Genomic DNA, 27,926 nt, shown 5'->3' with positions numbered 1-27,926 from the left:
GCTGCAGCTTTTTCAGCCCACAGCTACTCACTCCACCAACAACAACCAGACAGCACCGCGCCTTATGTCGGCGAGGTGTAATTGCTGATGCCGTGCAGGTGTGTCCATCTCCCCTGCAGGCATCGCAAACCACGCCCCGCCACAAAGTGGAATTCCAAAATGTCCACAAGAGGTCTCTGTCAGCCAGTCACCACTGGATGGCAGTGTCTGCACACAGAGTGTGCATCAGTGTTTCTCTCTAACAAGCTGATTCACACAGAGGAAACATTTATCTTGGCTATTATATTTTATTCATTTTTGAAATGTCATCTTAAGTTGTGCCAAAAACAGCTGTCAGTAAAAATTATTTACTGCAAAAAACATTGTAGACTGCAGAAAATAAATCATAAAATTCTCGTCCCACTTAGTGATACTATTTCATTTCAGTCTGAAAAGGAACTTTTAATAACTCTTGTATGGTTTTGGTTTTCTGTCTATTTGTTTTTTGAACAGTGGAGCTGATGTTGAGACGTGTATGAGCGCCCGAGTGAGTTTTGGATAAGAAGCCGGTGAAAGGAAACATGAACAGAAAAGGATCAGATGTTTGCTCGTTCAGTCTACTACATCTCATAATTTTCATGAGGTGTACCTTTTTTTTATATTACTATGTATTGTTTGACACTAAAACAATACCTCTACGGGGGGAAGATTTATCTGTGCTCATATCTCAGCTTAGCAGCTGTAACATAAAAACCAGTCTTAAAGCTGTGATCAAGCATGCAACGAGCCAAACTGGTTTCTGCGTTCGAGGTTTATTGAGAGTGTATTTATACTGCATTGCACTTGTTCCGCCTCACGGATGAAGGAACACACAGACACATAGACTTATACAGGCTCAGAGGTGGTAGTGAGTGAAGATTTGGCCCTGTGTCAGTCTGTTAGCTGTCAATCAATGGCACATATACAGCCACAGAAAGATCTGTGAGTAGAACAAACTGGCCGTGACAAATAAACAGAAAAACTAAATAATATGTAAGCCTGCACATTGTAAGTGCTGTTGGTAATTATAGTCTTTTGCCAATTTAATTGCAGCACTGTAATCTAAATGGGTTTACAGAGCAATGGTCTAAATTAGCAGTTTTATAATTACTACTGAGCTGCGTGCATGTCTCTCTATCCCCCACTTAATTACTAACAATTTGTCTCTGGAAAAGCTATTGTTAAGCAAGAAGTAATTAGAACAACAGCCTTTGTTTTCCATGCGTTTCAGATGGCCTTTCTTATCGTTCCACCAAACACTGTCACTGGTGATCACAGCAGGCACTGAGGTTGTAAGGCACTCTGCAGACTGTGAGGGAAGTGGCAGTGGAAGTGTTTTCTGTGTGGTCATAAAAATAGTTTTGGAAACAAAACAACAAAATTAAAGCCGGTTCATTTTTCAGCTGTGACGAGACACCAAGAAAAGACTGCCAGCTGTTCTGTTTGTCAGGAAGCTACCGTTCATGTCACCTGTGGAGTCAGCACCGGATGATTAAAAGGTCTTAAGATCTCCCTCGTTTCTTTTTTAACATACTTGAATCTTCTAGCTGGTTGCATTTTTGCTGCTAACCTGCAACATGTTGTTATCACCTCTGAGTCTTTGTGCACTCCTGAATGGTTTTAAAGTTTCTGAATCAACAGATGGGACTTTTAAACATGAATTAGAAATATTGGGGTTTAAAAAAAAAGAAAGACATTTTTTTTATTTAATCTCAAACTTCACTGTTTTCATTGCATTTTTAAATTTATATAATTTTATTGATTGGTGATATTATTAACACTTGTGCTGATCAGGCTAAATGTGAACTGAAAGAGGATTATCATCATCGATGCATGAACAGAGTTCACTAAGTTTTTACCTCAATGAGGAACTTAATTAAATGACTTTACATGAATCAAGTGCCATTCAAAGACAAGCCAAACACAGACACGAGAAACTAAATAGAATAGAATAGAATAGAATAGAATACCTTCATTGTCACTATACAGATGCACAATGAGATACAGAGCATTGCCAACTCAGTGCAAACATGTGGGAGAAGAAAGGGGGGACTGCACAGTTTCTGCAACAATATATACACATGAACACTATTTAGAAAAACAAGAAAAAATATATTTATATAAAATGTACAAATGTCAAAAAAAGGAAATAAATACTTAAATAAATAGTGTTATGTATTTACAGTTTGGGTCATTGCATATGGAATTAAGTATTGCACAGTGGTGGTTTATAGAGGGGGGGGGGGGGGGGGGACTGTGTTATCAGTGCATGTGTGAGTTCAGGGTGGTCTTGGCTTTGGGGAAGAAACTGTTCTTGAGCCTCTTGGTCTTTGTGCTGATGCACCTGTAGTGCTGCCCTGAGGGAAGCAGGTTGAACAGGTCAAACCCAGGGTGGGAGCTGTCCTTGATGAACTGCAACATGCAAAACTAACAAAGCAACTAAGCTGAGGCTGGCAATTAGCAACTTAAAACCACTGATGTTCACGAACAGCTTAAAACAGGATGTAAAGGAGCTGAAAAAGTCTGAACAGTTCGTCGCCTCCATATTAAAGAGTCTTTATTTAACTGAGAGACTCTCACTTTCTGAGCTCAAAACATCAACAGCAAACCATGTGCCAGCACCTGTTTTTGCGTCCTGTCCTGAAGAATGTTTGAAGTTCCTGAAATATTTTGTTGAAAAGATGGAAAATATGTTATAAATGACTCTCCATCACATTGTTAGATCCATTACCCATATCATCCCCAGGGATCTGGATGTGTTCTAGACTTTATGGTCCATCCAAAGTTATAAAATGTTCTGTAGATGTCCTGCATTCAGTTTGGTGTTTTCAGAGTCCTTTTGAGTTTCTTAAATCTGGCCTTGTTCAGACTATTTTAAGTATTTTAAATAGGAATCTGTTCAACTGCTCCTTTTTAATCCAATTTCAATTTAACGCTGTTTTCATTTTCCTGACTGACTGCAGTGTTTGACCCAGTTGACCATACACTGACTCAGAAGACCCAGGAACTGGTTTGGCCTGCTCTCAGTTGGCTTTCATCCTCACTGAGACGTCCTGTTTCTTTCTCTATGAAACACAACAGTGCTGCAAACTGTGCATAGGCACCACCGTTAAAGAGTGGAAGAGTAGAGGAAGCAGTGTGTTGGCGTGTGGGGTGGATCACGGGGCATTGCTAATGAAATTAAGATTAGGACATTAACAAAAGGAAGAGTGCCCAAATCTATGCAACATGCTGCAAATGCAGAAGAGCACACACACTTACAGAGGACCCATGAAGTAGGAAGTCATGGTGAAGGCACGAAGCAGAACTTTTTCTTTGATTATTGCCATGTTTTCCTTCACTTCCTGCACTTTTATTACTCGTTTATTATAGAGCTGAACACTAAATACATAAAACAGCTCATTTAAATGTATAGAGGGGAGCACAGTCTACACTTGTAATCAACACAATGGCTGAGATTTCTGCCTGAATATTTAATGTGCTGACAACAGCAATAAACTGTAACTCCCTGCTAATTTTCTCTGTGAAGTTTTGTTTTATGATTTCTGGGGAAATGTGTGTTTTCCAATTTGGTGGTATCAAAAATGCTTCAGAAAAACAAGCTGATTTGCATTGAACTACAAACGAGTCAGTTTAAACTGACAGGAACGGCTTGTCTATCTTCCAAATATGCAAATGTGCAAAATCGCGATTAACAGTGTTTGTATGCATGGACTGGCAAAGACAATACCAGTTTTAGGACTGCAAAAGCACGAGCCAAGACTTAACTGGTTATAGTTCAAAGGTTTTATTGACACAGATTCGATAATGGCAAGGGAAACCTGTCAACTGGGCAGCCACTGGGAAACTGGTAAGGAGGTCGCAAGAGGAACACAACAGCGAGAACCTCTGGTTAAGGTTTCTTTGGCAAGTCAGCACCACGGACAAGCAGGTAAGTCAGAGAGGTGAGTATTGTGCCAGACGTGGGTCCTGCAGGGAGCATTCAACACAGGAATAACTGGAAAACAAGAGAATTGGAGTGATAACACCGAGTAATAAAACTATGAATTCAATTTAATTTTTTTATTTTTTTTATTTAGAAAGAGGGACAATTCATATTAACCCCTGGAGGGTCTTAGAAAAATGCATACACTATCGGTCTTAGAGCCACAAATCGACCCTAAGACTCTCCAGGGGTTAATGAATATTTGTAACAAATGTAAATATGCCATTAGGCTAATTTCCATCTGTACACCCTCTGGCAGGTTGCTGTATGTTTTTACTAACATGCAGCGTATGTTAGTAAAAACATACAGAGACACTATTTACAGCCCATGTAGATAGAGACAAAAACAGTGATCACATCATATTAGAACAAACAATGACAAGAAGAGTAGACAACAGAGGACAATATTCAATTATATTGAACAAATATTACACATGCCCTCATTGTCCTGATATTGCACTGACCCATTACACTAATAGTTGTTTCCCTTTTTGTAATATGTATCAACTTCATTACTATTACTAGTAATAACAATAAGAAGAATGAAATGCAGTAGTGGTGAATAAACACCGAGTGTGAAAAGAGCAGAAGCACTCACGAGAGTCTGGGCCTATTACAGCGTAATTACAGGAGGGTTCAGGTCACCTGATCAGGCCTAACACTGAGCTTCACCAAAAAAGGAAAGTTTGAAACCTAAAAGCTGAGACTGTGTCGCTCTCATGATTATCAACCAGGAGTTGGTTCCACATCAGAGGAGCCTGATAGCTGTTAGGATAATAATGAGGCACTATCACATCTTTAAGATACGATGAGGCCTGATTCAGGATTTTGTATGTGAGGAGAATGATTTTAAATTCAGAATTAAACGAGGAGCCAATTAAGAAGCCGATATGGGAGAAAGCATTCTGGATGCTTGTCACACAGCTTTTAGAGTGACCTGACAATAATGAATACAACAGTACCGTCTAGAGGCAATAATTGCTTGAATTAGCTTTTCAGCATCGATCTAAAAATAGACTGTTTCTCATTTTAACAATATTATGCAAATGAATGAAGCCACTCTGCATATTTGAAGGACATGTCCTGATCAACGGCGACTCTGAGACTCTTCACAGTGTTACTGGAGGACAAGGCAATGCCATCTCAAGTAAGTATCTGGTTAGATACCATATTGCTAAGATTTTAAGGACCAAGTACAGTAACCTCAATTTTGCCTGAATTTAGAAGTTGGAAATTCGAGACCATCCAGGCTTTTATGCCTTTAAGACATGCATGGATTTTGGTTTGTATGATCTGGCTTCATAAATAGATAAATAAAGCCGGGTATCATCTCCATAGCAATGAAAATGTCTGCTCTGTTTTCTAATAATACCGTCTAAGGCAGGGGTGTTGAACTCCAGGCCTCGAGGGCCGGTGTCCTGCAGGTTTTAGATGTGTCCTTGATCCAACACAGCTGATTTAAATGGCTAAACGACCTCCTCAACATGTCTTGAAGTTCACCAGAGGCCTGGTAATGAACTAATCATTTGATTCAGGTGTGCTGACCCAGGGTGAGATCTAAAACCTGCAGGACGCCGGCACTCGAGGCCTGGAGTTGGACACCCCTGGTCGAAGGGAAGCATTGGTCTCAGCACAGAACTCCATGGAACTCCATGTCTAACTTTTGTGTGTGACAAAGACCCTGTAAGCTGGAATCTATCAGATAAATATGATTCAGACTCACCGCAGTACAATTCTTTTAATATCAGCAGTGTGTTTTAATATCTGCAGTAAAACATTGTGGTCATCGGTATCAAATGATCCACTGAGGTCCAGCAGGACAAGCACAGAAATGAGACCAATGTCAACGGCCATAAGAAGACCATTAGTAACCTTCACTAGTGCTGTTTCTGAGGTATGATGCACACTAAATCTTGAGGAAAACTCTTCAAATAAACCATTCCATGCAATTATTTCCCGCAGCTTAATTCTGCTGGCTCCAATCAGCTGAGTTTGGAGGATGGAGTTCGGAGTCATGGCATTGGACAGGCTCAGGTTACTGTGTTTTGGAGCAGCAACATACATGCTGTTTTAAACAATATCAGCTGTTGTTTGCTATGTAGAAACTGTCACTGGATTACTTTAACGCTCAGGAAATCTTAATAGGGCTCACTGTATTTCCCTGATGAATATGTCATAAACAGCTGGATCTCCATGATGATGTTCCTGACTAAAAACAAAAACTGATGAAGTTTCTGTCCTCCTCTCAGCCTCGCAATCCACTCTATCAGTCTGCTGTCAGAGGAGATGTTCTCTGATTTGGCTTCTTTCTTTAAGTGTGTGTGTGTGTGTGTGTGTGTGTGTGTGTGTGTGTGTGTGTGTGTGTGTGTGTGTGTGTGTGTGTGTGTGTGTGTGTCTGCATTATCCCGCTCTGTTGGCAAGGCAGCCACAATAGAGCTGACTAATGCAGAAACAGACTGCGGGCTAAGCTTCTTTTTTCAAAGAAGTCTTGAAAAGTGAAGGGTGCATTGTGTGGCCCATTCCCCTAATATTTATACCTCGGCCCTCGGCCTTCGTCCTGCACTGCAGAAAAGCATCACCAATGTCAGGAACACAGAAAACACACCCACTCACGCAGAAACATTTGTATATACTCAGCAGGAGGGGAAAATGATTTTTCAGCCCCAGTTTGCACTTAAAGGTAAAAAACTAATTAAAAATCATTCATTGGTCAGACCTGTGTTTTGTATAGCACCTTGACAACTGGGCCTTTTGGCTGTTCCTGTCTGGGCTCTGTGACGTCAAAGGGAAATTAGGATTCAGACGTATTGTATAGCTCACGCAGTTTATCCTATTTCAGACAGCAACACATCAGAGAATGGCTTACTGTTTTTTATAGGAAATCCCAATACAGCTTTGTTGCTTTGATTTTGAAAGTGAATGCATTTTTTATGTATGTGCTTGTGTGTATGAGAGTGGATGTGGTGGAACACACCTTTGTGAGAGATGTGAGTCTGCTAGCCATGAAAGATGTAAGCTCACATTGAAAAAACGAATACGCAGAGAAATCAAAACCTTTGCTAGCAAAGCTGTAAATGCAACACAGACGTTTTTTATTTTTACCAAGCTTTACACGTCCAGGAATGAAGCTAAGCCATTGTGTGATAGGGGAGCGTTTTGATAAACCAAAGCAGATCATTTTGACTTTTGTCCTCAGCTCTGGATGAAGCCCACGTTTCTCATCTTTGTACATCTTTGAAAGAGTTTATGATTATGGAGGAGCAGACAACAACTCGGTCAATGAAAGGGACTATGACAGGAAGTGATTTATTCATGTAGGTAAGTGCATGCTTGGAAATGGGACAAAATTGGCAGGTGTTACAATCGATGGCTGTCCAAATCTTACAGGGAAAAATGGCGGCTTTTTGAAGCAGATCCAAGATAAAACGACTGAAAGAATCCAGAACTGGAGTTGGTATTTTTGCAGTGTATTGCACACCAGGAGGTGTTCTGTAACTTCATGCTAAAAATGAACCATGTTGTAACTAAAATAATGACCTTAAGGGCAACAGCACTGCATCACAGACAGTTTGTTGCACTTTTGGAGGAGCATGACCCTGAACATGGTGACTCTGGGCTCTGGGCCAAGTGCTAAAGAAATGTTTTTAATATATGAAGTTCACATTTTCATTGCTTAATTGTAACATCTGTTCTTACCAACAGTAGTTTAGAAATTCACTGGGCCTCCACGGCAGTCCCAGTTTCTCATGTGGCCCTTGGGAAAATTGCCTGCCCCATCAAGGGCACATCAAATAAAAGAATATCTTTAGTAAGAATGCTGTTCTGGCTCCATGTGGTGATGTGAAGTCACCATGTGCCAACATTATTTTCATTATTATTTTCTCCTGTATGCACGTTAATATATAAGCCAAGTGTATGCCTATAAAGTTTGACTGGGAATGGGCCTGTGACAATAAAAACTTACCTGTTTTAAATGTTTGGATCTTACATGGAAGATCAGATGTCTTTGCACTTCTAGGGCATTTTCACTGTGGTCACTACTGTTTTTAGATCACTGTGTAAAAGTCATGCCGTCTCTCCTTTCTATGATTGATTGATTGAATCTTTATTTTGAAAATGTTGAAAAATTACAACAACATAGAATTAAAAACAGATAAACAAACAAAACAAAAGGAAAACGAGCAACCAAAACTACAAATAACTTTCATGTTCAAAAAGGAGCAGGAAGCAGCATAAGCTTATTTAATCCCACCCCCTTTCCAGTAATCTAGTAATCAATAGGCTACAGAAATACCTCCTTACAATTACATTATATGTTACGTGTATTTTTTATTTATTTATTAATTATATGTATATCTATCTATTTTTCTAGCTATCCATCCATGATCCATGATGCATGAAGGGTCTCCTGTAGTGTGCCAAAACATGCTTCAACTTCACTTTCATTTTCAGCAAGTTGATGAATTTAAAGAGAGCCTCACCTCTGGGCAGCACGCTAGGTAAACAAGAGAGTCACAGCCTCTGTGCATGACACGATTATTGTAGGGAGATTTCCTCTCTGTGACATAACTCCCATATTGCTATGTTGTAGCAATATGGGAGTTTTGCCACATGAAGAATAGAAGACAAAAAGAAGATATTTGGGGTCAGCTTATCGCAACACCTTATTTGCACTTTTGTTCTCATTGAACAGCCAGTCCTGTTCTCCCATAGACTCACTGCAGGTGATTAGAACGGTGCAGCTTTACCACCACAGCTGTCTGCAGCTGTTAAACAGTGTTACAGCCACCGGGGATCAAAGGGGTGCGATCCTACTGGAAGTGCGCACGGTGGCATGAGTCTATGAGAGGACTTATGACTGATCTGTAGACAGAGGTCTCAACCAACAGCCAGGTCTGATCACAATAAAATGCACCATCGCTCACTCATCCCTGCCAGTCTTTGTTAGGGACATGGTTTTGACAGTGTGTGTGTGTGTGTGTGTGTGTGTGTGTGTGTGTGTGTGTTGGGGGAGGAGGAGGCAGAAGGACAAGTGGGAGGGAAGGTAGGAGGAGGTGGGGGGCCCATCTGCCACTGAGCGTGCTGGGTCAAAAGGCCTTTGTTGTGAAGGAGTGATGAGACAGATAGATGGTCTTTGTCACCAACTGCTGGTTTAATCAAGTGAGAGTGTCCCAGCATGTAACATTTAGTCGTACTCCACCGCCACGCACACAACCACCCACAGTCAAACATAATGATTCTTCACCTTCAATTAACAACTGAGTGTCTGACAGAATGCAGTGGTTACAGCAGAAATCAATTAAAAGATTACGAAAAGAAAAATGAGATGAACAAGTGCAAAGAACATTTCTGGATGTCTCTGTGCTTCACTATATTTTATTTTGTGTCGTATCTCAGTTATTTATATTTTTATTTTTTTAAAGGAACTTTTAAACAGTGGCAGCCTTTTATCCCCCACTGTCTCCCTCAAGCCAAATTCAATTGAAAATCCTTGCCATGCCAGATATGTGCGCATGTGCGCTTCATAATTACAGCAGCTGCGTCAAGCGGGAATGGAAGCGGAAGTCAGAACTGCCCTTCAAATTAAAACCAGACACTATAAATGGAATTTTAAAAGAGAAAAATAATAAATTCAGCAAAACACAGCTTTTCCAGAATAAGAAGAGATAATATTATTTGAATCAGAAGATATTATGATTTCAAAATCATTTTTAAACATCATTTTTGGGTTTTTTAGGCTTAAAATGAACCCTTACACTTTAGAATTGAACATGTAATAACAAAAAAATAAACACTGGTGCAGATCTATCCTCTAGTGCTGAATCAGTCCAAGGTTTTTTCATGGAAAATCAAAGGAACTTAAGTTAGTTAGCGCATCTGCGTATTGGTGAAACATGTCATTTACAGTGAGAAACCAAAAGGTTACCATTCCAGGAAAAAGAGTTTCTGAAGAACAAGAAACAAAAGCATCAAAACACCGGAAATGATGCTTTTTTCTCTTTTGTTGCATTTTGTGGACCTTCTTGGTTTATAAATAGGAAAAGAAATTTGCAAATAAGACCGTAAAAGCTTATAAAAAAAACCATTTGATTCATATTTGACATTTTACCTTGTACAGTGGAGCCGGAAGTACTCTCCTGGCATCAGCTGTGACTTGACGCAGGCTGCTGGGGCGCCAGGCAGCAGCAGTAGCTGTCCCGTCATCAGCTCACACCCAACGGGGCTGCAGCGCACCGCTCCTCCGGCGTGAACATCATGACACCCCGATTCAAAACCGCAATCTGAGCCGCACTGAGGGAATCGGCGGAGGACTGTTAGCAACGGACGTGGATACACACACACACACTCATGCACATATACATACACATTAACAGGCGCACACACAGGATCGCTAATATTGCAGCGGCCACCAGCAGCACAGCACAGACTGGAGCTGTGACCGAGGCGAACTCCACTGCTCCGTGGAATTGCTCTCTTCGCCCCAGAGACGCGTCCCGCTCGGACCCCTGCTAAAGAAATCCCTCCCCGCGAGTCGTTTCACGCCAAAAATGTCTTCTTCGGGCAAGGACGCCAACAGCGGGCATTACGCCAACTATGTGGGACCGTACCGCCTGGAGAAGACGCTGGGCAAAGGACAGACAGGTTAGTGAAAGCTCCCACATCACGCGTGGGTGCTGTGAGGACCGCGCTCGGCGTCACCGCACCTGCCCCGCTGACATCATGCCGGGTGATGCAGTTTTGCGTCCTGCGTGTCCCGAATGCGGGAAATGGGAGGAAACGTGTGCTAGTTGCGGATGTTTCTGGTGGATGCGGGGAGAGAGCTGCTGCTCTCTTCTGATCATAATGGTGGTGGTGATTGTGGTGTTGGTGGCGGTGCGCCTTTAATCCTTGTTGTCAGGCAGAGAGGGCTGATGATGATGATGATGATGATGGGCCCCTCTGATTTTTCTTGTCTCTAATTCCGTTCCAGCGTCCATCTGTCACATGGGCCCGCTGTGCTGAGGCTGCTCTCTGCAGGAGAGGCAGAGCGGTGATGCTGCACTGTCCGGTCCCTGCTCTCTCTCCCTCACTCTCTCTCTGTCACACACACACATACCGCAGCTGCAACGCAACACATCCCTGCATTGGCTGGTGCAGCGTAGGTATCGTCGGCTTATTGCACTGAGGTCCTGCTGCTCTGTACATAGAATGTGTTCAGTATGGAGAACAGCAGTGGGTGATGATCACTCTTTGCTCCTGCAAAGTATCATTTTCAGCTGCACTATGAGTCATTTTGGTGGACTGGACTGTTTCAGGGCTTCGGTGCTTTGGCCATTTTGGAGACTGCAGTTCGAGGCAACGCTGCGAATGATCTGGAAGTGTTTATTATTTAATCTTTAGTTTATAGCTAAAAGAGCCTAAATGGGATGGACACTGAAAATATTGTTCAGGTATCCCCGTCAAGCTGCCAGGTGATGTCATCACAGCCATATTAATGAGACATCAGGCAGAAGGCTGATTTTCATCTGCAGCTCAAAGTCACTGCACTGTGTTGTCACTGCATCAGAATCGCCTCTCAGGTACTGTGACAGTAATGTGGCTGCTCTGGCCTGGTTCCCTGTTTCGGATGCCCCACCATCTGTGATCACATGCGTCTAGAAACTATAAAGGTTCTCCCTCCAGTTCCTGCAGGTAGACCCGATGCACTGCTCAGTTCCCTCAGGGGGGTGAATAATTCATAAGCAGCCAATTAGCTGCTTGCTGGAGTTGGATTGTAACAGCCCCACATTGCTGCTGTATTACTCACAGAATTCTCCTGTTTAGCAGATGGGATAAAGCTGCAAGAGCAATTTGTCACACAAAGCAACCCAGATAATTTGATTTGTTCGTGAACAAAGAACTTGGAGGCGACTAAAGTTCCAAATTTTATATTAGTTCTATTTATAGTAGAGTCGACTTTGCGTGTAAGAGCTTTCCTTCTATTGAAAGCGGACAACCTCATTCTTTTCCATTCCTTCTCTCTGTGGCACCGGCAGTATAATAGCTGCTGTTCAGCGCGACTAAGAAGGCGTGATGTCATCACATCCGTTCTTGTTGTGATGGCTGTCTTTCAGTGTTGCACATATGCTGAAACAGGATGGGGACGTCTGCTGCCCAGGTATATCAAGGATACTTATAGCCCAAGCGTTCTTGTGGCTCATTTTTCAATCCACTTGCTCTTATTTTGAAGGTTCTGGATGCTGAGAAGCTTGCTGTTGTCCTATCAGAGGTAGCTACCTCTGTACACCACCTCCATCATCTTGGACTTCAGCTTGGCTCAGCAGTCTTTCTTCTGTTGTGGAGCTCACTGCGAGCTGGAGGAGTCTCTCTCACCAGACCCTGAACTCGCTGAACTCACAGAGGCTGCAGATGGTTGAGTCGGACTTCGTCGCCACGCTGGAGCAGTGGCTGTTTATTGCTCCATTGTTTATTGTCACTCTGCAGTATTACTTAATGATTTATTTAAGGAAGTTCTGGTGCGCCTCCTTTCACATGTGCATGCGCTCTTCCTGCTGCCACAAATAGAATCTAATTATGTGGAAACACTGCTCTTCACAGGCAAAAACAGCACTGAGATGTTCTGCATTTCTGAAGTTTTCTAGACATTACCTGCAAAGCTTCATGTGAAAATGTCCAGCGCAGCAGGACATTAATGTGCCAGCTCCTGGTACAAAGTCTGCACAATGCCCATTCGAGATATTGGAATGGCGAGGTGAGCCAGCAGTTGGTGGTTCTGCACCACCTCAATCCAAGCAGAGTGTTTCCTGTTGTGACAGCTGAGGGGTGCTACGAGCAAGGTTCAGACAGCACTCTAACCTGATTCTGATGACATTTTTCACAGTTAACATGTGAAAACTTGCAAGAATCTACCCCTCAGGTTATCATGTCACTGACCTCTGAAAGAGGTACGATATCACAGACACATGTCGCCTTCTCTTTTCCCGTGCCATCATCTTCTCTGGCTTAAAAGAGCCACTACCAGTAGTGGTGCTGTCCAGTGCGTACATCAAGTGACCCTGTGAGTGCTTCTCTGTAACTGGATACAGTGGTTGAGTGCATATGCTTGTAGAAATGAAGATTCATGCAGGAGTGCATGTGTGTGCTGGCGTGGTGAAGCGACAGCACTGCAAGAAAGGCTCTTCGTATAAATCTAAAGTGCTGGTGCTGAGCTGGCAGATGGGGAAGTCCGCACATCATTAAACCTCCTACACAAGTGCAGAACAAGCCCACGCTTTTTGTTAGTCTGTTTGTGTGTGCTTCCCTCTCTGCACAAGTGGCATACTCGCTGTGCAGAATCGCCATGTATCAGCTTTGTGGTATGATTCTGAAGATTAATTGGAAAGGACAGACGTACAACATAAGATGTGATTGTTTCCAACTAATAAATGAAAGTTTTTGGTGACAATGTAATTATCTAAAGCTTTAGGTCAGCACTGTTGTTTCACACCAAGGTGGTCCAGGGTTTGAATCCACACACCAACTGAGCCTCTTCTGTGTGGAGTTTCTATAATCTCCCCAGTTTCCTTCAGCAGTCCAGAGACATGCATGCTAGGTTAACTGATTCTAAATTGGCTGTAGGTGTGACTATGAGCATGAGTCCACCCGCATCACTGAGTTGGATAAACTGAAGCAAATGTTTGCATGGCTCTTTATATTTCACATGAGTTTATTTATATCAGGTCTGCTCGTAACAACAGTCACCTAAAGGCGCTTTATAAGTAACTATTGTAGAGTTATAGCCGTACAGCTGATTATAAGCAAGCACTTGGTGACAGTGGAGCAAAAGAACTCCCTTTGAACAGGAAGTGAATGACAGAAGATGACAGAAAATGTGCAATCATCTCAAAGTCTCTTCACTTTTCCTTATAAGCGATTAACCAAAGTGGCAAACATCCTGCGATTCCATCCTGTCAAAGTTAGGATTCCCATCTTCATTATTGGAATGTTTTTGGATCGTTGGCCCGGTGAAACAAGGAGTTTGTTCGGAATCACCTCGTGCATCCTGTGGAAACCTGGCGTGGCTGTAGCTCTTGTACACTTTGTGTGTTTTTCTATGTGTATTTGTGTGTACATGTCCACTGCTGCCAGGACACTTGCTCGTGGTTCAATGAGGGGAAACATGAACAAATAATAATTGAATTGTATTTCCCAGGATGCTCAAAGTGAAGCCTTTTCAGGCAAGATACTTCATACATCTAGAACATTCATTTATTCTTTTCTGTAGTCGGTTAGTGGAGGGCTTTCCCTGCTTTAGAGGCGTTTGTTGAAGGCTGTCCACCTGATTGGATGTGTGACACACTTGCCCAGAGCTGCAACAGGATGGCTTTTGTAGAAAGCCATTTATTTAGACATTTTACAGACTCAAACAGCAATCGTTTAACTGAACGGGCCTTTAATCGATTCATAGACAGTAACAGCCGTTGCTGTTGTTTAGTTGCTTGTCCTCTGGGCTGCTTTGCCGTCCTTTCTCATAGATGAGGAAAAACTGTGTTTTCACACTGATATGATGCAAAGTGCGTTGCTGTCTGTGCGACCACAGACGCTTCTTTGAACATTTAAAGTCTTTTTTTTTTTTTCACTTTTGAAGCTCCCACTGTGATGAATGCTTTATTCCTGCACTTCTGGAGTTGGAACAATGCCTTCATGGTGTGTCTGCTGGTCAGAGCTCAGTGGCGAGAGGCTGTGCTGACTCTCAACAATTAGTCAGTCTGTTTTCATGTGTGTGCGGTGAAGTATTTCTCTTCTTACACTGGTTTCCCAGGCTCCGACACAGCGCTCATTTTCTAAGTGTTGGCCAACATTTGGCATGTTGTCATGGTTTCATCGCTCCTCCTGTGACAGTGGCTGTTCGTTTCCTTTTCACTGCAAGACTGAAAGCTGCCAGTCTTTTCTTTCCTCTCTCTACACACACACACTGTATGCATATGTGTGTTTGGTAGCTCACTATCCTGTAAGTGCAGGAGTGACAGCAACAGTTATTTTTATTTGACCATAATGTTAAAATGATTTTCTGTGTACATGTTTCCCAGTTGTGTTATAATGAATGTCATGTGGATGTAAAGCATCCTAAGGACAGTAGTCCCTTGGGCCCTGTGTGTGTGAGTGTGTGTCTGTGTGGGAGTGGGGGTGTAAGAAGCAGGGACATCCCCACCACAGATGGCTGCCTTTAGGTGGCTGAAATACAGCTTCATTATCAGCAGGTTGCAGGTGGTAACACTCCCATCACTCTCACTGCGTATGGATGCATTTGTGTGTGTGTGTGTGTGTGTGTGTGTGTGTGTGTGTGTGCGCATTGTGCTTAGATCATGAGAAATTACTGTGAGTGCTTTTTCTGGGTCTTCACTATATTTTATTAGACTTTGCTTCATTATTCTTTGTTGAATGTAAAACAGCAGAGGTCTGTGCTGCCTCGTGTGCATACAGAGGGATGTCTTGATAGAATAATGCTAACAATTCTACACAGCGTTTTACAAAAATAATAAATGCAGTAAAACAGAGTCATGTAGGTGGAGAATTATCAATTAAAATGCACAAAGGAGAATAAAATCCACCACAAGTCGATGCTTATGTATAAAATTTAAGAAAAAGCTGGAAGCTTTAAAAGAAAATCTATAAAATCAGCCCCCCAGGATAAACAAGTCCCCCCCTCACCAAAATCCAAAAAACAGGGACTCATGCAGTCTGGCCTCAACACAAACTAAAATGTACAATATTTGTTAATTAGAATGTGTGAGCATAATGTGAACCAGGAGTGATCCTGTTGTCCTCACAGTGCTGCTGGCAGAGTCGTTCTCTGCAGGCAGGATTTAGGATCATCAAAATTACGGCTGGTGTCATACACCCCTCCTTTTTCTCGTCTTCTTTCTCTACCCCCTCTTTCTCTTCTGTGCATCCTTTTGGCACTTGCTTCCCTTCCCAGCTGAGGGCTCGTTACCATGGTAACCGGAGGAATGCTCTCTTCTGTGGCTGGTTGGCGGTATCCTCACGCTGGATCTCAGCGCCCCTCTGCTCAGCCCTTAAGAGGGGGTGGTGTTACGCCTGAAACATTAAACAATGAGCAAGAGACTACCCCCCATGATCTCTCTCTCTCCTTACATAGCTCACTCTCATGCCTGTGCTCTGTCTTGCTGTCTCTCCCCTCTCTCTCTCTCTCTCTCTCTCTCTCTCAGTTCTTCAGCTCAAGACTGTCTTTGAACTCCTGCTGCTTGAATGAGTCATCACTGGGAGCCAGAACTATTTTCATCTTCCCAGCCCGGCTAATGCCTCTTTGTCTGCCAGATTATCCACAGCTTCATCTCAGTCTGATTCCCCCCCCCCCCACAGAAATAGTAAATTAAACTCGGGCTGTAGTTTGAGGTATTATTGTAACAACACTTGCTGGGAAGTGTTTGTTGCAGCTAAGCTGTCATCAGGTCGCTGTTGGTTCCTTCAGCGCTACATGCTGTACTTAAACCCCTCCCCCTCTCACCTTTACATGGCGACAGACCAGCATGTGCATAAAGAAGTTCAAAATGCAGTAGACTTTCATACTGAATTAAACATGGGTGCATAAATGAGCTAAATTGCAGATTTTTTTTATGTATCTATTTTTTTGTGTAATTTTTATGTTTGTGCGTTCTGCGGGGACAGAGGACGAGGTTGCGGGGCTCTGGTACATGTGTGATTACTGAAAGTTGATTTCCATGCGGGAGGGAGAGATGTACGTGGAGCGACCACGGTGAAGATAGAAGCAGACGTGTGGACATTGCTTGCAGATGTGTTAAGTGAATTAGTGATGCAAGAAAAGAAAGAGAACAATTTGTAGATCAGATAAAACGGAGTCTTTGAAAGCGTGGGAAATCGGAAGAACAAAGTCTGTTTATTACACTGCAGCTCATCGAAAAGATACTGTTTGTGTGATACAATTAGCTGCCCCACACACACACACACACACACACACACACACACACACACACACACACACACACACACAAAGACATGCAGTGCTCGTTTGTTCCTGGGCCGCCTTGAGACAGCTCGATGTGATTTAGTTTAGCTTGATGCCTGTTGGCTGTCGGTCACTATCAGCTGTGCGACTGACTTCAGGTGGATGAAGCTCCGAGTGTAGATCACTGCGAGTGTGACTTCTGCTGATGTTGTGATTTTCACTAAACCGACTCAGCTTTGTCTCCATTAGTCTTTAATGTTAAATACTTTCTGGAATTTTCTCATCAAGTTTTATCAGGTTTGTTTATTTTCTGTTTCCAAGCGATACTGAATGATAAAAAGTATTTGAGATATTAAAGGTATTAAACTCCAGACATGAACAGGTTACACCTGTGCATTTTCTAGCAGATTGCTGTGGTTTCCTGTAGTTTGCAAGGAAGATGGCGTCTTTTACTCTCAGAGCTCGAGTGGAATTTGAAAACACGTTAAGCAAACTAGAAATGGAGCATGTTCACCTCTCTGTTCTTTGTGTATGCAGGCAGACAGCTTTTTGGGACCATAAATTACGCTTCATCTTGGTGATAGCTTTACATGGTAAGCACGCGCTCGGAAAGATGCTTTTTGGTCACCTGTGGAATCATAGTCCATCACAGTATCTTAGACCAGATGATCATGTTCAGACCCCAGAAACATTCACTTGTAATTGTAAAGGTGAACCTTCTTGTTAGTTACCACAGCGAGATGGATAATTAGATCAAATTTCTGTTATTTTTCACTTAATTCTTTAAGGTCTTTAAAGTCGGAGATGTGCTTTTTAACTTTCTGCTGCTTCCCTTCAGTCTCCAGCTTCAATGCAACTAGGGCTGCCACAAACGATTATTTTGATAGTCGACTAGTCACCGATTATTTTTGCGATTAGTCGACTAATCAGATCATGCATAAAACGTACAGCTTATTGCACCAGCAGCATCTGCTCTTATATAACTATCATTAGCTTACAGCTTTAAGTGTTTAAGGTATGTGCTAACTAAAAATAAAGACAAGATGATAGTTTATTAAATTTTAATGACATTTGCAGATTGTTTCGGTGAAGTTTAATAAACTCCTTGCTATCTAAAATATAACGGGACACCGGAGTATATTCTCGAGCATCTCACACTTCTGATGATCAGCTGTCTGCTTGACGTTTATTCAGCTGTGTAAAAACTATAACTTTATCTTAACTTTATATAACTTTAAGTTATCTAGGTGACTTATATATATTTAACCTGAGTAGCGAAAGACAGCGGTGGGTTTGAAAACGATTTGCCGGGAGTCCGGTGTTCTCACAGGCTCTAGTGAGCCTAGCCCCCGGCTAGCTATCAAGCTAGTGGGTAACAGACGTCTCTGAAAACGTTGGCGCGCTTTTGAAAATATGTGGTGTCCTGATAAACTGAGCAGATATTTGAGGTTTACACAGCTACATTCTCGCCTGAAAATATGCTAAACGTTTATTTTGTGACCCAGAAAGAATAATAAGAGTAACATTAAAACTAACTAGCTGCCGCCATTGTTGGAAACTGAGCTGGGCTGCGCTATGAATTCTGGGACACAGCTGCTTCTTCTTCTTCTTCGTGGTTTAACGGCAGCTGGCATCCTTGTACATGCAGTGCTGCCATCTTCTGTTTCAGTCCGTTATTACACTCTTAAGTCCTACTACTCATTCCTGCGTCTTTTGTGATCTTACAAATCTTCAAACGACGTGTCGACTAGTAAATCAGTCGTCGACGACTTTGATAGTCGACGTAATCGTGACTAGTCGACTAATCGGGGCCTCCTCTGCTCTGCTCCATTACCTCTGCTGTATTACAGACCCATGTCCTGTTTGTCTCTGGTCAACTCCTGCAGAGTGTTTGCAAAGCCAGATAATTGTCCTTAAATTGCTGCTGATTGTGTCATTGTCAGCTTTAAATATACAGCACATTTGTGCACCAGACAAGTTGATACGTTCATGTCTACATGTTGTTGAAAGTGGACCACGTTGCCACCTGCCATGATGGTTCCACCTGCCTGCAGAGTACACTATCGAGCTCATGTGACAAAGTCTTGATGATGTCTGCCATCGACGCTATTGATCCTAATCATCAACATGATGACGTTGGAGCACTTGTTGTGATTAGAGATGGTGAACCTTTGCTGTACAGCATGAAAGGTAGTGAAGCAGAGGTGCTGCTAGCTATTTGACACTGTCGGTGCAGATGTGAACCAAAGAGAGAAGCCGCGTCTCGCCTCTAAACATTAAAAGCTTTCAAATTAAAATCTGTGGGTTGATTTCTTTTTTTAATCATTTCATTTATTAATTAAACATTTTCCATGACTCTAATTTAGGGTTTTTATTTACATTTAAAGTTTTTTGTTTCTTTTTGTTACTAAAGAAACTGATTGCAGAGGTGAATAATTTTTCTAAAGTAATTCAAACAGCAGCTGAGCCGTCCCCTACACGGCTTATTTTGTCCTTTAGCTCAGCATTCAGGACACATGAGACTGCAAAGAATGAAGTGGCTGCGTGGATGCCCTGGCACCCACACAGCCCTTTCTGAGGGACTCGCCTGTGTCTCCTACAGGCAATAAGAGGCAAAGGGCAGGTCCCGTGCCTCAGTCTCCCCACGAACTACTTGGTGCCCAGAGAAGGTGCTGATTAGTCAAGATGCTGAGGAGAGCCCACACAAGAGAGCTTCCATCATTCAGTGGTGTTTGGTGACTGTTCAGGAGAAACACTTCTCAGTTTTATGTATTTAGAGTCAAGTGGCACCAACAGCCTCCTCAAGGCAAAAGCATTAAAGAGAAAACCCTGTGAGAGCTGCTTGGCGACAGTGGCAAGGAAGAACTCCATTTTAACAGGAAGAGACCTTCCACCATACTTGGGGAGGGGCAGCCATGTGCTGTAGTCGTGACATTTCCGTGGAGTTCAGTTTGTTAATCATGGTCCCCAGTAGAATGAAAATGGGTAGCTTTGTCTCTCTATTGTGTGAGTCTTCACTGTCCCGTTGTTTCTGAGTTAGAGCCACTCTTACGTGTCATTTCTGGTTTCAAAACATCCAGATCCTGATGGTACTCAGCTCAAGGCTCAACATTTCACTAACCAGTGGGTGATGTCACAGTGGTTAATATAACGTCAAATTGCAGAAAAACATAATACCGCAGTTCTGTTTTTTCCAGTTCCTGCAGCTCTCGTGCCTTAGCTTAATAATAACTGAAGCACCTGACTGAAATCCAAACCTACACAGGTTTTTCCAGCAGAGGTAGCACACAGCCTCACACAGAGCTGCTCATTCACGTAGCTGAAGGTGGCCACCAGGCATATCTGCAATCTCCTCTTTTAATCCACTCCCACTTCCTTACACGCCTGATAGCCCGACTTCACCTGCTGTCATATTGAACAGAGACCAATTTAAGGCCTTCATCAATAGCTGGTAATCGAACAGGAATAGCCTATGGCTCCAGATAAGCCCCTTAAGGTCCCGCTGACCTCTTTCTTCAGCCAAAAACTTAATGAAATTGAGCATAAATTCTCCCCCTCTTCTTAAAACTCTTTCATCCTGTTCCAAAAGCAATCTGGACTTTCCCCCTGAGTCAGCACTTTGAGCGTCCAGGAGTGAAGCAGGGGAAATTACCATTTGAAGAGCGGCTTTACTTCCTTCTCTCTCTGATCCAGCCTTGCGCGCACGCTTGGCCCTCACTTCATTTTGCAGCAATATGAACTTTCCGGTATCTCGTATTAGATAAATAAACTCTCTTCCACTCTGTTTCCTAAAACCCCTGACTAGTGCATGATGGAATGACCAAGTGCTTCTGGTACCAAGCGATTTCATGGCAAAGAGGACACAGTCATGGTTGGAAGGTCCTGTTAGGCATCAAACCTTAATGAGGTTTTTGCTCTTTGCTCATTAGCATTACCTAAGCGCATCAGGGACAGGCTGCGGCCGCTTGTTGCTGTTTCATATCCCTTTTGCTGTAGCCAGCTGTGCAGATGGTCAAGAATCTGGGAGAGGTCCTATCTGACTTTCACTCGGCATCTAGTCCACCCAGATGGCTCGTAAGCGGTGGCGCGTGCAGATGAGATGCGTCCCCTGGAACTCACTGCCTGCAGTCACAGTGAAACATCCAATCATGTGGCATAATCAGATTAGGGGGCGTGAGAAACCCCACTATACTCACTTTACGGGTAGCACTGGCAGGGTGATCCCAGGATTATGTGTGTGCCTGCGACTGTGACAGTCTGGAGGTAAGAAAAGTCATACATCTGAATAGAAACTCTTCCTCAACCCTTTCTGATATACACTAAAGCAAACACATCCTATCACACAGTAGTAGAAGTAGTACACTGGCTCTACACTGTGTGTCTGCACATCCATGTGTGTTGTTTTGCAGCATTTTAAGGGCCTGCTGCACTTCTGTGACTTGCATTGGGGCATTAGGACTGCTGGGGCGTAGTGCTGCATTACAGCAAAAGCTGGCCGCAGCCTCTCTGCAGTAAACGCACAGACAGGGTGCAGCCAATAAGAAGGTCACCCAACTGGTTTGAAGCCACTCAACACTGTCCTATGAATCATTCGAGCATAAAAAGGCTCCGAACTCGAAGGATGAATCAGTGCTGTGTCTGCATGTATCAGACAATCTGCCAAAGAACATATTTGACATTTTAAAGGCACTTTAGTAGCTGCTTACAATAACTTACAGTAGGTGACTTTCTTAAGGGGATTGTTTAAGAATGAAGGCAACACAGTTTGAAAGGCTTAACATAGTATTTTTGCACCAATAATGTGATTCCCAAAATGTTATTAGCTAAAAATCTGGCATCTCTGTATATGGTGTGTAGTGTATTATTAACACTGAGTAAATTGGACAAGTGGAGGATAAAAAACAAACAAACAACCTGTCTACAGCAGATTAACAGTGTTAGCAAAGGCCTGACACAGAACCTGAAAGATGCATCTGGCCTTTCAATTCATCCATCTACTGTTCACTGACCCTTCATCACAAATGGTCTCAGTGGAAGAGCGGCTCTCAACAAGCCAATCTGAAGGAAGGGAGATTCGGAGGGGGAGGCTGAGGTAAGCCCCATTACTTAAGAACTGGACTTAATCAGTGGCAACAGGTCTTAGGAAGATGGGAAAATTAGGTTGAGCTCATTGTTCAGTATATACAAGGGAATTTAGGGGATAGTTATGAGTCAGTTATGAAGACAAAGTTAAAATGACTAACCGTATTTTTCAGACCATAAGGTGCATTAAGCGAAACAAAACAGTCAGATAAGTCAAACTTTACTCAGCTCATTCTTCTTGCTTCCTCCACTTCCGTACCATTGATTCATTAATGTTGAATTCTCTGCAGCTGCTCTATTCCCATGTTGTTGCAGTATATTAATGACTAACCTCGTATTGTGGATGGATTATCTCAGTTGTTCTCCTGACTGAAGTTTGGTCCGTTTACAGCATCCTGCCATGTGATTGCATTTGTCTCTAACCATCAGGAACCCTCACGTTAACTTTTATCAAGTGGAAAGAAGTTAGCGTTCATCCTCCAGCTTCACTGTTTATGTTATGCTAACATAGCTGTGTTGCTAGCGATCACGTAGCACATCATTATAAGATAAGATAAGAAAAGCACAGCACCAACAGAAGTTAGAGCGTGAGCAGAATATTATATATATATATATATATATATATATATATACACATATATAAATACAGATACATATATAAATAAAATATACAAAGGGGATAAATAGAATAAATAGGAATAAAAATAAAAATACAAGTGAATTGCACATTTCAAGTATTGAAGTCTTATATACCAGCTACCAACTTCAGTAACCTTACAAACGTCACTGCTGTTTAGTTTCCTGTCTTCATTTATGTTGGAAGTGGTAGCAGAGCTGTGTGTTTGAATTCTTTCAGAAAATCTCTCAGTCAGAACATGCTATATCATGTTTAGGTGGAAGCTAGCGAGCTAACTTCCTGCTAACTTCTAACTCTGTTAAATTTAATAAATTCTGTTTTCATGGATGCCTGGATGTTAAACTTAATTGTTACACCTGGTAAAGCAGCAACGCTGATCATTTTATTAAAGATGAAAGAATTTAGACAGTTTTTAACTCTCAGTGATGCCGCAGTGTTCGTTTGACTTTGGGACCTGAGGAGACGGAGTTTAGGACCCAGATGACTCCGTGAGGCTCCTGACTACGGTGCTCCAACAATCCATCAAGCAGTGCGGCTTCATAGTTTACCAAAGTCGTACTAAAACATTTTTGACAGATTTTTGAGCGCCGTGTACCGCATAAAATTGGTTCGAGGTCAGAAAGCACAACCAGAATTCATACACTGTAGATTTTTGAGAAAATTAAAGGATTTTAAGAGAAAAATACGGCACTGTAGTGAGTGTTTACAGCCGTCTAAAACAAGATGGAAGCTCTGTCAAGGTTTGAGCTTCAGCCAGTGGTGCTGCGTTAAAGTAGAAAGGCTGGTGGAGATTTTAAAAAGCATATGCTCTTAGTGTTTAGATGGCTGTAATGAACTTTGACCTCTTCTCTCAAGTGCTGCAGGTTGCCCAAATATGTGAATGTAAAGTATATCAGCAGTTGCGACCACAAAACTGAACATATGCACAAGCAGACGTGTTTTCTTTGTATATATATTTTATTATACAAATTCTGTATCAGTGGACGATGGCCATATTAAACATGGCCAGTGTTTCAAGTAATGAGGTCAGTTTTGTGCAAGTAACCCCTGTAAGCCAACACAGCAGCTGCCAGACTGCAGAGGAGCTCTTTTGTCTTTTAAAGGCACCTCATCAGAAAACAGTTGGTTTGTAGGAAATGGGATGTGACCTGAGATCGTCTTGGTTTAGACAAATCATAAAATTAAGACTCAGCTCGAAGGCTGCAAAATGAGAATAAATCAAATCAACAGGTGTTGTGTATTATTGTATACTATCTTTTAAATCTTTTGTTGTAAAAACCAATAGGACTGCAACATTACGTCTCAACAAGCTGTTTAAAAAATCCAGACAGGAAAGTAAAATGCATAGACTTGTATGGAGTTGGGTGACACAGCCTTTTTTTGTTCCTTCATTCGTTTGGAATCATCAGTAACGATAAGATCCTGACTGATGTGCAGCCCAGCAGCACAATAACAAGTCTGATGAATAAATCATTGGATTGAGAGTTTATATTTGAAGGAGAGATGCTTAGTTAGTTAGTTTAATTGTTTTTTTGCTCAGGATTCTCTCTTTTCAAAAGATAAACATCATCCATTGCTGCAGTTAGTGAAGCTAACGCCAGTCTTTACCAAACATTCACCCATAGCTGGATGCAAATTTTTAAAATGATTGAGTTTAAAGTTGTTATTCAGGACGTTATCTCGCTTCACCTCTGAGCGAGCATGGGCAATGTTTAGTGAGAACAATGACATCATTGCTAGATATGACAAAATGTGCAAACGTGTGAAAATTGGGCCTAAGTTTTGATAAACTGTAATAATGGCACATTTTCTGCTGTGCCTTCTGTTCAGCCTCATGGCTCTTTGTATGTGGCAGCTTGCTAATATCGTCGTCGGGGTGCAGGGTGGTTCAAACCGGCATTGATGCATAGGTGCGAAGGAATTTGTCCCTCACACTGAAACCAACACATTCACTGTAAAAAGACTGAGCGCAGTGAAAGACCAGAATAAAACTGCTGAAAGTGAAGATTGAATAATATGATCTGCCTCATTGTTGCTTTGTGCAATGATGAACACAATGAGGACATCATAGCTCTGAGGGGTAAACTGGGTTTGGTTTCCACATGTATGACACCCTGATAGATGCTCTTTGTGAATTATGGTCCTGTGCAACTAATAAGAGAGTGGGTGGTGGGTGAATCGGGCCCTGGAAGCAGCACCCTGATGGAATGGCCTTAATCTGCTGTTAATCTGAGCATCTGGTGTACGGGGAGTGTCGGCTGATTTCACCAAACAACACAGGAAGCACCGCACACTCAGTCACAGTAACTCACAGAAATGGCATTGTGGGAGTTTGTTTCTGTACTTCATGTGGTCCACAGTGAAAACGTGACATCTCATCTGTGTTTTCATACATTTGCAGCGCTGCAACAGCTTTTTTTCTTTTTTTTTGTCACTGCCTGAAAAAGGCCAGATTGCTGCTGTTGTGAAGATGTTAGCCTGATAATGGAGGGAGAGGGGGCAACAGGAGGTCGTGACCCTCATTACACCACCTGCCAGATGGTCCAAGACCACGCTGCATGTGTGGATGAATTCAGACATTCATGTAGGTGATGATGACACAGTAAAGCCAGTCAAACAGACTGGGAAAGCACACAAAGGGTTTCCGCGAAGGTTTTGATTGGCCAGGGAGCACATTTGTTATTTCGGTTATGTTTATGGCATTTCCTGTTTTAGAGGCCTTTCTCAATTCTGAAAAAAAAGTTAAATAATTTTTGATGCATATCAGTTAAAATGCTAATTTTATGTATTCTTCAATCTTTAATCACACCAAAAGTTTCAAATATATTTTATTTCCAACTTGTTTCCTGCTGTTCTGGATAAGCGACGGATGAATGGATGGATTTGGTTTTTCATTTTGCATCTTTGAAATTTACCTGACAGATTTATAATTTGAACAGTTGGAAATCAAACTGTAACCCTAGACGGTCTCTCACTGAAAGGAAGAAACAACGGGAACGAAACCAAGGAAAGAACGATGGAAGGAAGTTGGGAAACAGGGAAGGAAGTAGAAAAATGAGAGAATGGAAAGAGGGGAAGATGGAAATAAGAAAAAAGAATAAGAGGAATTTAAGAATGAAAAAGAGAAAAGAAGAAGGGAAGGATGTGATGAAAAGAAGGGATAAGAGGAATAAAAGATGAAAGTAACAAAGGAAACAAGGAGGAAAGAAAGAAGAAAGGAAGATCTGGTCAGAGTATCATGAAGAAGTGCAGACGTCGTTTTCTTACTCGACACAGTTCGTTGTGAACATGGCTGTCTGCCTGTCATTTCATCTAACTGATTTTATCCTGGAGGTGTTGATCCATATCTCCACCACTTTGACTCTTATGCTGGTCCAGCTGGTCCAGTCCCAGTGTGACTGGTGTGGCACAGAGTACGGAGCTGTGTGTTGTACAGACAGCGTCACTGAAACCCTTTGATTTTGCAGTCATGACTCAGTCTTCAGAAACATCTTCACTGAACATAAAGTCACACAGAGAGAAACTCTTATTCCCATCAGCCTTCTTCTGCCCCACCACCTCGCGCCCTTTTTCTCCTCTCCCCTCCCTTTAAATCCTGTCTCCTGCCCTAAGGCGCAGGCAGCAGGGTGGGAGGTTGGGGGTAAACGAAGTCAAGTCCCCTTGTTTGACCGTGCTGTTGCAGCCTTTGTCCTTCAGGCTAAAACCCTCCCACAGACTTGCACAAACACCTCCACAGTGCTGCTGGTGTTCAGTGACACCGACAGACATGCTGCCGGGTCCAGTCTGTGAACGGGGCTCAGCACCTGCTGTGGATAACAAATGAAGAAAACCACTCTGTCTCCCATGTGCCAGCGAGATCTGAGAGGGTTTTGTAGAAACACAACTCTTAGTTTTTAAAGATGCAGTGTCTGATGTCTGTGATACTTCAGAGTAAATCTAGACATGCATAGTCTCTAATTTGATTTAATCACAAGCTTTTAGAAGACCTGACAGCACCTTCACCCTGCAGTCACTGGGCAGGTAGGTTAGGGTGGGTTAAATAAAACATACAAGGTCATCAAGCATACATACACTGTCTAATGACCCCTGGGACTCCACTCCAACCCTAGCACATCATTGCAGAGATAAAACACACACATTGCCACAGCATTTATTCCCAACTCACAAAGAAATGGCTGAAAGTGATGGTTTGTTATTTGTTACTGTTACAAGCTGTCTTATGTCCTGTAAGAACCATTAAACATAACTGTAGTGCAATGTCTGTTACTTTGGAAAAAAAGGACCATATGGCACAACGTATGTTTCACAAACATGTGGAATTGCAGTGAAACTGAGCGTACCAGTTACAAGTAAATGAGTGAGATTAAGTGGCTGTGCCGGCAGTGGAGGACTCAGGGGGCTTTGGGGGAGGTTAGCAGAAGTATATCAGCTCAGCTCGAGCAGGCCTCACCTAACAAGGAGCTGGGAGAGCTGAGAAGAGCCCGAGCACCCGCTAAAAATACAACCCAGCATCTCAGAGTCCTGCAGCGTTCTTTAGTTCTGGAAGCCTACCAGCAGATCTCATCGGACACACACACACACACACACACACACACACACACACACACACACACACACACACACACACACACACACACACACACACACCATACAATCGGCATGGAAACAAAGACGGTGCTTCAAGCAAATCTGGAATTAGAGAGGGAGGTGGGCGGGGCAGAGAAGAGGATGGAGTGAAAGAGAGAGTGAGAGGGGGAGAAGCATGCATGGAGGATGAATGCAAGCCAGTGGGGGGAGGGGACGGATGAACAGAGAGGGAGGGGAAAGGGGGGGCTGAAAACAGAAATCCTGAAAAAGGAATGAGCAACCAAAGAATAAACAAGAACAGATATGAGCAAGTTGATCATTAAAAGGGTGAAATGGAGGAGAAGACTTTGTGATGAGCTGTGATGATACCTTGGCTATTGTACAAGTCTGAATGGCAAACTAGGCAATGATGTAATCATTTGTAATTGGTCCCAGTTGCTCGTTTGATTTTGACTGGCATTTTAGCACAGCCAATTAGATCCCAGGGTGGGACAGTGGCATCGAGCTTCATGTCTTACACGCTGTGTGCTGGAGGAACATGGTTTTTCTCTGATGCAGAAGTCGAAGCAGGAAATGTAGCAGAAAAAGTATTACACGCATACACACACATGGACACAGTCGCATGACTGCAGGACCTGCAGCAGACATGCAGTGTTACATGAAAGGCATTC

General features: G+C 42.6%; 1 protein-coding gene across 12 annotated transcripts in view; it reads left to right on the top strand.

The window, feature by feature from the left end:
* The first annotated feature begins 10,166 nt into the window (after positions 1 to 10,166).
* The window catches only part of LOC147339529 (serine/threonine-protein kinase BRSK2-like), a 151,842-nt gene continuing 134,082 nt past the window's right edge, over positions 10,167 to 27,926 (top strand). For all 12 annotated transcript variants that reach the window (XM_086295346.1, XM_086295329.1, XM_086295311.1 and 9 more), the window contains exon 1: positions 10,167 to 10,645. In XM_086295346.1, the coding sequence (XP_086151472.1) occupies positions 10,552 to 10,645 (94 nt within the window). In that variant the 5' untranslated portion in view covers positions 10,167 to 10,551. The remainder of the gene's footprint in view (positions 10,646 to 27,926) is intronic.

This window comes from Aulonocara sp. 'chitande type north' Nkhata Bay, linkage group LG1 (genome assembly GCF_057382095.1).
Source record: "Aulonocara sp. 'chitande type north' Nkhata Bay isolate Kocher_YH1m ecotype deep benthic linkage group LG1, A_spYH_male_GT1.1, whole genome shotgun sequence".
NCBI lineage: Eukaryota > Metazoa > Chordata > Actinopteri > Cichliformes > Cichlidae > Aulonocara > Aulonocara sp. 'chitande type north' Nkhata Bay.
The sequence above is the reverse complement of the archived record's forward strand: the minus strand, read 5'-3'. Positions and strand labels throughout refer to the sequence as shown.